Source organism: Eleginops maclovinus, chromosome 4 (assembly GCF_036324505.1).
Source record: "Eleginops maclovinus isolate JMC-PN-2008 ecotype Puerto Natales chromosome 4, JC_Emac_rtc_rv5, whole genome shotgun sequence".
Taxonomy (NCBI): Eukaryota; Metazoa; Chordata; class Actinopteri; order Perciformes; family Eleginopidae; genus Eleginops; species Eleginops maclovinus.
The window spans coordinates 14,690,479-14,703,240 of NC_086352.1; the positions used below are offsets into that span (position 1 = coordinate 14,690,479).

Below are 12,762 nucleotides of genomic sequence, written 5' to 3' on the forward strand. Positions count from 1 at the left end.
CATTAGGTCAGCAGTTATACAAAGTAAGGATGTCAAGCAGGTGAAATGAGCAGCCATTGAACACAACACTAAAGCTGTTAACGAGCGTCTTTCTTTCTTTCTGTCTGGGCTGTAAAGCAATGATTTATGTCTTTACATACTGAGGCAATCCATTTTTCAAATACCCATGCAGCAACAGCATGGCATTCACATCAACACCTCTCCAGGTAGCTTCCTAAGATAAGCTTCAGTCTCGCAGCACTCACTGAGCAGAGGCCCGGGAGAGTTGAGGTAAATTGTGTGTTCCCATGGGGACAAGGGCTATTTCACATCCTCAGAGGCCATTATTAGAGTGCACAAGGGCAGGAGTGAGTTGAATAAAGTCAAATGGTTTTACATGGGCATGGGTGAGTGAAAAAAGTCCCTGGTGAATTGTCTCTTACAACTAGAACCTCCCTACTCCTAATTATTGTTGTTTGGGCTGGGGCTTTTCTTATTTAGGTGTAGTGCTTAATCATTGGTTAAGACAGAAGGCTAGAGATGTGTTTTTGTCTCCTGTCCAGGAATAAAGCCATTGAGGAGATTGATTTGTTTTGGCAATGTGACTAAAATATGTCAACCATTTTTTTTGTTCTTATTCCCTGTAATTTGTAGGCAGTGTAAGTACCTTTCTCATTCTCTCTCTGTCTCTAAAGGAGAGTTGAAGTTTCCTCTTCAATGGTGATCTTTGAACAGTTCAAGTAACCCTTCTTCTAACACCCTGAAATACATGCGTTCCCCCAGTTAGACCTCTGATCAAACCTTTGATATCATATCAATGATTTCAGCTTCTGAACCTATAGTTTGGATCCAGGCGGCTTGTGCTACCTGGAGATTATTTTGTGAATCAGTGATTTAATAAATTGTAACCAATTGTTTATTCCTAGAGCAAATTACATTTTAATTGCTATCAGATTTTATTTTACCTTTGAATGCCATGTTTCCAGAAGTAATTTATAATAATGATCTGAAAATCGACATTATGAATGAGGACTCTTTTATAATATAAATATTTCAATGATATATTGTATAGCCATCCTGGGTGTTTTTTGAGGGACAAAATTAGTTCTATCTGTCTTTCTCGTTTTATGGTTGACCTTGTTTTCGGCACATACCCAATATTATCAGAATCAGGTCCAAAAAACCATGATATAAATTTCACTCGTGTGTACCAGACTGGTGATCGATTTTATAAACCTTCCCACTGGCTTTTTCATTGAATTCAATTACCTACAGCCTCCCATTAATGGGGAGACACTGTCATAACTTTTTAACTTCGATATCAGAAACTTTTGCCCCTGTATCTATACTTTGTTGGCCATTTCCGCACAAAATCATTAGGTTTGCTTTTTGTTCAGGCTGGACTTCTCCTTAAAGGTGAAGCAGGTGCAGCCTTGCCTCAGGTCTCGTGAAGGACACACCTTTGTGAGCCCTTTGGGATGCAGCTAACGTCTCTTTCTCCCCCTTACTCACACTTAAATATTATAAACCGCTTCAAATCACACAGTATTCATTATCACTCTCTCCTTCAGGCGGGCCGCCCCCTCAGCAGAGTTCTCTGTGGACCGGAGCCGTCACCTCATGTCCTTCCTGACCATGTTGGGGCCCAGTCCAGACTGGAACGTGGGTTTGTCAGCAGAGGATTTGTGTACCAAGGAGTGTGGCTGGGTCCAAAGGGTGGTGCAGGACATGATTCCCTGGGATGCAGGCACTGACAGCGGGGTGACTTATGAGGTCAGTAAAAATAATTTGGGTTGGTGTTTTCGTATAATGACTGATGTATCTTTAAAAAATAGAAGTTGTTATGTGGTTTCTCTGGGGGATCATAATTTAACTGTTATTTATTTCCAGCATTGTTGATGAAGAAAGCAGACACTGAAAGAATTATATTGAAAACTGTAGTCATGAATCATGAGAAGAGAAATTTACACTGCCTAATGGGTAATATATCATTATTATATTGAGACATGAGGTCATATATCCGCTAACAAGAGACGGGATGTATATTTTCCTGATATTGAAGGCTGCATAACAGGAAAGCCATGTTATGACCTGACTGTTTTATCTGCTGTTTATTTTATTTCACCCACCTAGCCAGTTTTATACACATTACTAAAGATTATGAAGTGATAATTTCATAGTGTAAATAGTAAGTGAAACACATTTTTTAAATTTCAATGTTGGGGTATTAAATCAGAAAAATTGTGATCATTATTTTTCTCCTCATTATCAAAACCTGGTTGTCACTTAATTACTTTGTGAAACATCCTTTTCAAAAGTATTCAATTAACCAGTCATCATTATTTTAATTCAGAATTATGGGGAAAGCAATTCTCTACATCATCATACAACAGTCACAACAGTGTCTTTGCATGTATGACTCAACTGAGGTTACAACCCCACAGTCCCACAACAATCAAAACCGTCTGCAGGCTGCTTCTCTCTCCACCTTTTACCCCCTGGATAACCTTCTTTCTCACTCTCAAGTCTTCCCTTCACACTCAGGTTTTGACCTTGTCATCACGCCAACCTCCTATTCTTCATCTTCCTGTCTGCCCACATTCACAATCACTCCCTCTCTCACCTCCTCACACATTGCCCGTCTGCAACAATTCAAGTGTCATCACCCATCCAATTCTCCTTTAACAGCCTTGTTCCCGCCCTCACCCCGAGGTGCTGCCTGCTGCGTGCTCAGTGTTTCCAGTCAGCACTAACAGATGAGCCTGTGCGTGCGCATGTTTGACCAAACTCAATGACGACATGTGCGCAACCTTTGGCTGTTCTCACAGATGAACCCACTGAACTGTGCTCACTTGCTTGTTTTGGACCGCCTGAGGGATAATTTCACTCGTCTTATTCGTCTTACTCTCTTCCTTCTCTGTTTCTCTGTCTGTCTCACACACACACACACACACACACACACACACACACACACACACACACACACACACACACACACACACACACACACACACACACACACACACACACACACACACACACACACACACACACACACACACACACACACACACACACACACACACACACACACACACCCCATTACTAGACTGACTATGTCCTCTGTTACAGACTGCAAGGAACAATCATAAATTGTTTCACTTTTAAATAGCATACACAGCTTGAGCTTGCCATATGCTGATCCATACATGCATAGATATAATAATAGTCCTTGTACTGCACGTGTAGTGTTTAAATTGAAAACAGCTGGGGTTTGCAGGCTGTGAGGTTTACTTCTGAAGACAAAAAACGAAGGGACTATTTTTTGTAATCAACAGGACGTAGTTTCTGTAGTGTGACCAGGTGGATTGGTATCAGCAGTTGGAGTTGCAGGAGTGTGAATGTTTCAGTATAAATCCACAGAGATATGCTGCCTAGAACTAAAGAACATGGCCGAGGATAATCATGTTTCTTTAGCGTCAAAGTAATTAAATATGTCTCCTCTATAACCCATGGTATAATTTCATCTGAATCTCAAGTATCCACTCTTAGGCCCCTTTTGTCCAAATACATGATTTTCCAAGAAATGAAGAGACTGCTATCTTTGTTCAAATCACTGCTTGCCCAAACTGTACTATCCATTAATTAGAGAGCGACAACATTACACACAAGAAGCACGATTATGCTTCTTAGAAAGAGTATTGAAAGAAACCCTCTTTCCCAAAATACATTGTGCAGCAGGATAGTGGAACAGAGGCTATTCTGGAAGTGGGATGGGACTTTGTCTCTCTGTAACAAAATTGTTAAAGGCACAGGCCTGCAACAGAGTAATGAGATCCATTCTCTGTCCCATTACTTTTACTGTATCTTTTAATTAGTAGCCACTCATTACCCTTATCCCTATCTCCCTCTCTCTCTCTCCAACACAAACACAACTGCTCTTTGCCTGTTTTTCTTCTGTTTGGCCTCAGTAGGGGGTGAAGGATGAGCTTCTGCCTTCAGTCAGCCTTTGGCGGTGGTTTTTCTATCAACCCCATGCTGGCAGACCTTTACTGTTGACTAATAAGAGCATCTCCCTTTTACAATACATCTCTCCTCCACAGTTGCTCTACAACTTTGTGACTTGTCCTTTGTGTGACTTAAGGTTTGAGTAACTTTGAGTGACTTTGTGTTCATTCTTATCCTGACAGTGTGCTATTTGAAATCCCTAAGATCACCGGCTCTGTGTTTTTTAATGTCTCTTCTTCTGTCTTTTTTTGTCCTTTTTTTTAAGTCTCCCAACAAACCCATTGATAACAAGGATAAGATCCGTCCCCTGACCAGTCTGGATCATCCACAGAGCCCTTTCTATGACCCTGAAGGGGGCGCCATCACGCCTGTGGCCAGGGTCATAGTGGAACGCATTGCCAGAAAGGTCATACCAGTCGATTCCTAAAGCACATATAGCTGATAATAATGCAGTCGATTTAGTCATTTAACAGGTAAAGGTAAACATTAGGCTTGTTCACAATTGATTACCACCACACTATACTAACACAATTTTAGTGTGGTGTAGTCATTTGCCCTTTCTTATCACATGCAGTAGAAAGAGAAAAAGTCTTTCATTGGTCTGTTGTGTTTTGATTTTTTTGCAATTTAATTTTCCTATTCATACTCTCTGATACTCTTGCTTTATTGCTGTATTTTGAGTTGATCCTTCAGGATTCACAGCTCAGTTCTACAACTCCTTTCATATATAAACGTATTGTAGTTCACGCTTACCACTCTTGACTCTTTGTTACACCGATAAATCAGCCAAATTCGAGCCACATAAAAATAGAACTGGCATCCTTAATTATCTCCAATCGTTATGAAATATGGATTCATTCAAAGGCCTCAAAGCAGATACAGAGAGGCAGCCAGAGACACCTTTCTTTTTTCTTTATCACAGCTCGGCAGGTACGACGGGGACTTCAAGTCTGTCCATCAATACAGCAATTGATTAGTGCTGGGTCTGAATCCTGAGTTTTTAGTCCCCAAGGAGGGAGTAGTGTTTCACAAGGTGAAAAGAAATCATTTGAACACCTGTCAACACATTTAGTGTCCTGCTTATTGAAAATTGAAGAAAAATGTAAACATTAGCCAATTTAGATCTTATTTATCAAATGTCAGATTTCAGTATGAGTACATAATGTGCCGTTGAGTATACATCCAACAACAAGTAAGGAAGGTTATTTCAGAAATTCAAATGGGATATTCTTTTAATAAACATGATGGATGATTAAATGTAAAGTGCTGACCAATCCCCACCTGTGTTTATTATTCTTAATGAATATGAATAATAATAAAATATGTCTAAAATGTGTTGGTATGCAGCTTTAAGATACTTCCAGCTAATTAAAATGATGCAAAACAATGAAAAAAGTTAATGAAAACATTAATGACAGGTATTAAAAATTCAATTATGAAATATGGAGTTTTTCTAATTATAAACTAATGGGTGGTGAAACGCATTCTCTGGGAGCTCTGGATGCAAAGCAGAAAGGCATTAAGGTTAGCAGTCCTTCAGTGGCATCTAGAGGAATATGTGGGGAGTTCATGCCATGATCCTTCTGCCACAACCCATTTGTCATCATTTATTTACAAGCTCGAGCACACACACTCAGTTTATGCTTTCAGAATTGCATGGTCTCTCACCATCACTTTTTATGCAATGCGTCTGCTTCCTGTGTATTGTTTGGTTACCATAATTAAGACTTTGTGTTCGCTTATGCGGACCTTTGCTGTCTGTCACTCTTTCAGACTGTTTTAAAAAACACAGAGAGATTTAGGGCGAGCAAACAGAAAGAGTAAAGGCAAAGAGCACTACAGAGTGCTGGAGTGTGTTCCCACATAACTGTGTGTCTGTGTGTCTGCAGGGAGAACAGTGCAACATTGTGCCAGACAATGTGGATGACATTGTAGCAGATATTGCCCAGGAGGAGAAAGAGGAAGGTCTGTATCCCCTCTCTCACTCTCTTTCTCTTATACAATATTAAAAGCGCAGTCAAAAGCGAAGTCCAGCCCTTTTTATGTTGATGTCTATCAGTGTGGATGGTAACTTTTCCCTATAATTCATACATGTGTACATTTTTAACAATACAGACTTCAAATGTACAGTATATGCCCACATCACTTCTAATTATTCTCTGTTCTAACAGTTTGTTTTAGAACCGTTGCTTATATCTGTATAACATTTGTATTATTATTTTTATTTTATTTGAATTTTTATTTAATATCCTTGTGTGAATCTGTACTGTTTTTTCTCTTCTCTGTTGCTGCATAAACACTTGGATTTCCCCACGGGGATTAATAAAGGTACATCTTATCTTATTTTATCTTATCTAATCCTATAATGATTAATTAGGTAGAGCACTGCTGAAAATCAGTTGTACCTCCTGTATCCAGCTGCTTCATTTGATGACAAAGTGACGTAGTTCGACTCAAGGAAGAACTACAAACTACTACATTTACTCTACTCGTCTTGTGTAAATAAAATAGTGTTGTTTATTGTGAAAGGTATAACATCATTTAGAAAGCTATAATGCACTGCTGTTGCTGAGTTGTTGCCGTCTCGGTTCAGAATATGAAGCCTCCATTTGTTTTTTATATCTGCTTAAGTATAGGCACAACTCTGCAATAACATGTTGGATTGGACATCAGTATCTCACATGCAAGGCACCCTGGTACATGTAGGCACTTCTTGCATGAATCTGCTTGCAAGAGAGCTTTCTTCTTCTGCTATCTCTTTAATGAACCTGTTTACCATCAACCCTGATTGGATATACACATAAAAGATGGCACGGTTTCCATTACACTGTGTAAGGCTATTACACTGTCTGCTTTCCCTTTATTATCTTGCAGACGACACACCTGAGACGTGTATCTACTCCAACTGGTCTCCATGGTCCGCCTGCAGCTCGGCCACTTGTGAAAAGGGAAAGCGGATGAGGCAGAGGATGCTAAAGGCCCAGTTGGACCTCAGTGTGCCTTGCCCACACACACAGGACTTTGAGCCCTGTATGGGGCCCGGCTGCAGCGATGAGGGTGAGTTTGGGACCGAAAGCTACTGTGGTCATAAGGAAAACAAAGAACTCTGTAGATGATGAAAAAGTAGTTTTGCATTGATTTAGGGTTTTCTTAAGGTTCAGCATCCACTTACCACCTTCATGATATGTTAAGAATATTGCTCACAATAATGTTTTGACTCTACGAGAAGTGTTGACATTTAAACATGTTTTTTTTTTTATATGGCCATTGATAATACCCAAGGTACCATTGTACTCTAGCACTAAAGAGAGAGCAGAAGGAGAGTCGAGGAGAGCACTTTGTTTATATGGCAGGCTTTTACATTTTATAGCAGGACAAGTAAAATTCCATGAGGCCAATAAATATGTTTCATAAGATGTCTGGAGAAAAATACATTATGTCTGCTGGTAGTTCAAGGTTTAATTCCTTTTTCAATCTGTATTACCCTTTGTTTGTCTCAATTATTGATCATTTTTACCCAAAAGGCAGTCTGTCTTTGTGTTCATCAATTTGGTCTAATCTATATAAACAATTGAGCACTTCAGTTAAATAAAATCAAGCAAATAAAAGTACAGAAACAGAAAAGTTAAACTGCCCAATTATTCAAATAATATGCAAATAAAAAGTTACTCCAACATATTACAACGTAGTAGTATTGCATTTCACAGTACTACTATTGATTACATGTTTTTGAACCATAATATTTAAACAACGGTGGACAGTTGACATTTTCTAAAAGCACAATTTAAATCTTGAGTCAGATTTAATATAGCGTGGCATTTCTTTATGGCAGGACACCTTGAGTGTTTCAATTAGATGCAAATAAAATCGATGACGATGATGTTACACGGTCAATTTATTTTTCTAGTCGTCTAGCAGTTTGGCAAAGAAAAAAGACTCACAGAGGAGGATTTGGAACATTTCCTGCAGACAAAAGAGGACATCATGCATGTCCAGATTAATGAAATTGATGCTAATGAATTCAACCAGGACCATCAGGTCACAGTACGCTTGGCGACAAGTGTCCCCTAGCACTTAATTTTCTCTTGAAATTGCCCTTTTGTACTGTATGTGAAAAACATGTCCACCATATCTGAGGTCAATCTGAAAATAAAATTCTTTGAGCCTCTTCTGTGCAACCCAACTGTGTGTGTGCCCCATCTTCATTTCCATGGTACCAAACTGACCCGAGCACGCTAGAAACCTTTTTCTTGTTATTTACAAAAATCTATGACATTTACAAGAGCTGTTAGCAAGAAAGCATAAACATTAAACACCTACAAGGCTACAAATGCACGGTTCCTCTTTGTCATATATCTCCGTAGAGGCCTCCACCTGTCTGTTGTCGGAGTGGATCAGCTGGTCTCCCTGTAGTTTGTCCTGCGGCATGGGCACACGTTCCCGGGAGCGTTATGTGAAGTACCCTGATGATGGCTCAGGCTGCTCCCTGCCCACAGAGGAGACAGACAACTGCGTGGTCAATGAGGAATGCTGTGAGAGTTTCCTTCCTTCCCTTTTGTCAGACTTTGCTATTGACACATTACCTGCTAAGTGTATCAGTTTATACTATGGATCTAATGTAAGTAGAGCTGTATGTTCACTGTACCTCGTCTCTCCCTCTTGGCCATAGCTCCCAGCAGTTGTCTGGTTACAGAGTGGGGGGAGTGGGATGTCTGCAGTGCCACTTGTGGTCTTGGCATGAGGAGGAGAGAGCGCATGGTGAAGACGCCTCCTGCAGATGGCTCCATTTGTGGGGCAGAGGTGCTAGAAGTTGAGAAGTGCATGATGCCAGAATGTCGTGAGTATCAGCATTTTCAGGACTGAACTATCCGTCTCAAACTTTCGCACCATTTAGGAGAGAGGCACAAGTGTAACAGATTCAATATAAGGGGCATCAATAATACAACATACCTTTGGTTTGCCTGTAGCAACTCTCTGTAGCAAGTATAAACAAAGATGATTTTCATTCAGATTTAACTCTTAAACAAGGAATTCTATCAGTAAAACTTTGGAATCTGCTTTTTTCCCTTGTCACTTCATGATTCAATTACCAGGTTGTGTTTTGCTAATGCTCATGATTGTTTAACTTTAAATTATAAAACATTGGAGTTAAAATATTTGTTTAATCTATGTGTTTAATCTTTAAAAATGCGTCTGAGAAATGGATGTACATTATGTGTAACTGAGTCACTCCTTTTCAGATACGATCCCCTGCATGCTGACTCCATGGTCTGACTGGAGTGACTGCAGTGTGACTTGTGGGAAGGGTGAGAGGACCCGACAGCGCATGCTTAAGTCTCCCGTAGAGCTGGGAGAGTGCACAGAAGATTTAGAGCAGGTGGAAAAGTGCATGCTGCCAGAGTGCCGTAAGTATTTTTTATCTATACTCCCACATTCTGTTCGTGTATAATTTATGTAAATGTATGGTAATGTCGTCTTTGTTAGCAACCTGGTGCCTCGATGCAGACACATGCAGTCCTTACCTATGGCTGAATCAGTGCAGAGAAAGGATGTCAGCCATACTTGTAATGTGAACCTATTCTAAATCTATACCTTCTCGTGCTAGCTGGTGAAAATTATACATGAGTTCATGAGCTGTATTCATATTTAAGCTTAAACGCCTGTCAAGTGCATTATATGGCTTTATCAAAATGAAAATGTTTACATTAGTAAGGGAGTGTATAAAGTGTCAGTAAAATAAGCTTACATTTTGAGGTCAATGAAAGTTATAATATGTGAAATGAATTCAAATGTGTTATCTATAAAAAACAAGATAGCTTGTCCATTTTCAAGTGTATTCCTTAGGAGACGGTTTAATAAATCTGTATCTATTTATATTTGTTTACAAACTTGGACACTGGTCAAGCTGTAGTTATTGTACAGTATATTTAAGTAGGAGTATTGTATGTTTCTTTCATTGTGTTGTTTTTATTTTGTATTCTATGTTGAGCTTTGTTCGCATCTTTATCCCGCTATATTGAGACAAATGATACTAGAAGCACGAGAAGCTGTTGCCCACAGCCAAACCATAAACTTGCCAAGAAGAGAAACACAATTTCTCACCGTCTCTCCCAAAATATAAAAGACTGGTTGTTGTTTTCAGTCAGGCAGCCAAAAATATATACTGTATTTTTGTATTGTTCATATCAGTGCTTATTACGTTACAGCAGTGGTGAGGATGCCACACAAGTCAAGTGAAAACAAATCAGACCCATTGGAAAACTTGAAAAGTATTCTCTGTGGTGTCACTGTATATTTTAAGATAAAGCACACTGTATTCCCTAGACGTGGATTCATAAATTATCCATGACTTACAGTACACATAACATTGAATCAGTCCCTAACCACCATCCTTCAAAGTCAGTTACTCCTTTAAAGTCAGTTTTTCACTCTGCCACAACTTCCTATAAACCAAATAACTTGTCCAACTGTGTCTCCTCAGCCATAGACTGTGTCATGACAGAGTGGACTGAGTGGTCAGAGTGCAATAAGTCCTGTGGTAAGGGTCATACGATCCGAACCCGCATGGTGAAGCTGGAGCCTCAGTTTGGAGGAGACGCGTGTGCTGAAACCATCCAGAGGAAGAAGTGCAAGATCAGAAAGTGCACTCGAGGACAGGCCAACAGTGACGAGAAGAAACGCCGCAAAGAACAGCGTGAAAAGAGAAGGAGCACACAGGGCAAAGCTGAGGTCTCCACCGAGCACCCGGGTTGGTATTCACTCTTGTAACATTAAACATTACAACGTCACACAGAAATTTAACATGGCCGATGAAATATTTTAACGTTTGTTAATTTGAGGGGGGAAATCAAGGTCTTGTCATTAAGAAAAGAGTTGTAGGTCATGTAGTGCTATTTCGTAAATCTCTTCGTCTGTAGCTTAAACTAGACAATCTATTGTTATTTGTGCAGTGTAATGTAAGAACAAGTCAAAGTATGGTATGCTATGAAATGGTAAAAAAAGCTCATCACATTTTTAAAATGTTGTACTGTCATAAAAATGTAAAAAAGTGATTGAATAGTTTGTCATAAAAAAGGCTATGATAAAAGCCATAGTATAGTATGTCGTATAAATCCAAGTAGAGCAAGCCTTAAACATATTGTGTTGTTAAGAATAACAAAATAATAATTCTCAGCAATCTGTTGGCACATTCAAGCCTCTCTCTTGGTAATTGGTGTCTATGAGATTCTGTAAAGCCTGTTTTGTCTTCAGTGTTGTATCAACAATTCATGTTTATGGGATCCTCAAACTACACCATGTTGGGTCCTTAAATTTGTAAAAAGTCTGTGAAACATCCCTGAAATGAATAATTAAGAAATGTTGGGAATTGATGATGAAATCTGAGATGTGCATTATTCTGATGGTTTGTTTCTTTATCTTTTTAGGTTGTAAAATGAGGCCATGGTCAGCTTGGACAGATTGCACCAAGCTGTGTGGTGGAGGTATTCAAGAACGACTCATGACTGTAAAGCAGAGGTTTAAGACGGCCCAGCTGTCCAGCTGCAAGGACAGGAAGGAGATCAGGGCCTGTAATGTGCACCCCTGCTAGGGAGGAGAAGGGGATCAGGGGTGTTGTGTAAGGGAGGGAGGGAGGACAGTGGGGCTGGAAACAGGACAGGGCATGGCACACTGTTGCACAATGATCCAATGCACTCTGTTAGGGCTGGAACGACACATGCTTGAATCAGTCTCGATTAAATCCAGAGCTCAGGTCGGTGAGACTAAACAAAGCTAATCTCGCTGGAAAACTCTGGATTCAAACCAGGCTGATTCTTCTGTGCCTTCAAACTAGCTCTTATATACATAAGACTCTTTTGCAAGATTACTGTAAACTTGTTGTGGTACAATGTGTCTTGAAAAATATAATTATGAAATATAAATTGGTTTAATAATAAGATAAAGAACTGTTATATCTTGTGGATCCCTTAAGTAGTACAGTATATTCCAGAGGTTAAACCTTCAAAGCACAGGTGCCCAGCCATTTCAGTGTTTTATACGCAGTCAATTGTTCAGTTGTTTCTAGGACACAAAATGCCCAGTTGGCTTTTTACCCAGCTATATTGTTGTACATGTAGATGCACCACGGTTGAGATATATATATATATGATTTTGAGCATCGTTAGAAGAGTTTGTTATTTTTTTGCTGTGGAATTTTTTGATAAGAATGTGTCCCAAGGTTCTTACCAAAGTCTTGCGTAGATGTTTTCTGGATGTATTATCCTCCTTTTCTTTATCTCTGTTCCTCTAACATATTAATATTTTGGAATAATATCATCTTTACAATAAAAGTAAATGTGACAACTTGGATCCGTCTTTTTATTTTGGAGGATAATCGTGTGATGCAGGCGGTTTACACTTCTGCTGCCACTAGATGGCAATAACTTACTAAAAACTCTTGTCTTTCACAAAGAAACTGGTCAGTCCTGAGGCTGATGGTTCCAAGTCATGCAGTTCCAGTTTGCATATCCCTTAACTCCTCCCTGAACAGCTCTCCATAGATAGATTAGCCACAAGGGGGCAGTGGGAAAAATGGAAGAAACGTTCAATTACATTGTATGCGGGTCATTCCTAGCATTCTGTGCCATATAGGTCCCCAAGACATATTTTACATTTAAAACGGCTAACGCTTATTTGTAAAAGCTTGGTTATACATGTTAAATCCCCTTCTACCATAGAAAAGCAATGTTATATACCCAGGATATTAAACATTCTATATAATAACGTTACTGTTGATGA

General features: G+C 39.5%; 1 protein-coding gene across 2 annotated transcripts in view; it reads left to right on the plus strand.

Moving 5' to 3' along the window:
- spon1a (spondin 1a) overlaps window positions 1–12,331 on the plus strand; it is a 61,907-nt gene extending 49,576 nt beyond the window's left edge. For both annotated transcript variants that reach the window (XM_063881846.1, XM_063881845.1), the window contains 9 exons: window positions 1,551–1,752; window positions 4,253–4,393; window positions 5,877–5,952; window positions 6,862–7,044; window positions 8,352–8,519; window positions 8,657–8,824; window positions 9,228–9,392; window positions 10,469–10,735; window positions 11,412–12,331. In XM_063881846.1, coding sequence (XP_063737916.1) covers window positions 1,551–1,752; window positions 4,253–4,393; window positions 5,877–5,952; window positions 6,862–7,044; window positions 8,352–8,519; window positions 8,657–8,824; window positions 9,228–9,392; window positions 10,469–10,735; window positions 11,412–11,575 — 1,534 coding nt within the window. In that variant the 3' untranslated portion in view covers window positions 11,576–12,331. The remainder of the gene's footprint in view (window positions 1–1,550; window positions 1,753–4,252; window positions 4,394–5,876; window positions 5,953–6,861; window positions 7,045–8,351; window positions 8,520–8,656; window positions 8,825–9,227; window positions 9,393–10,468; window positions 10,736–11,411) is intronic.
- Window positions 12,332–12,762: the final 431 nt, after the last annotated feature.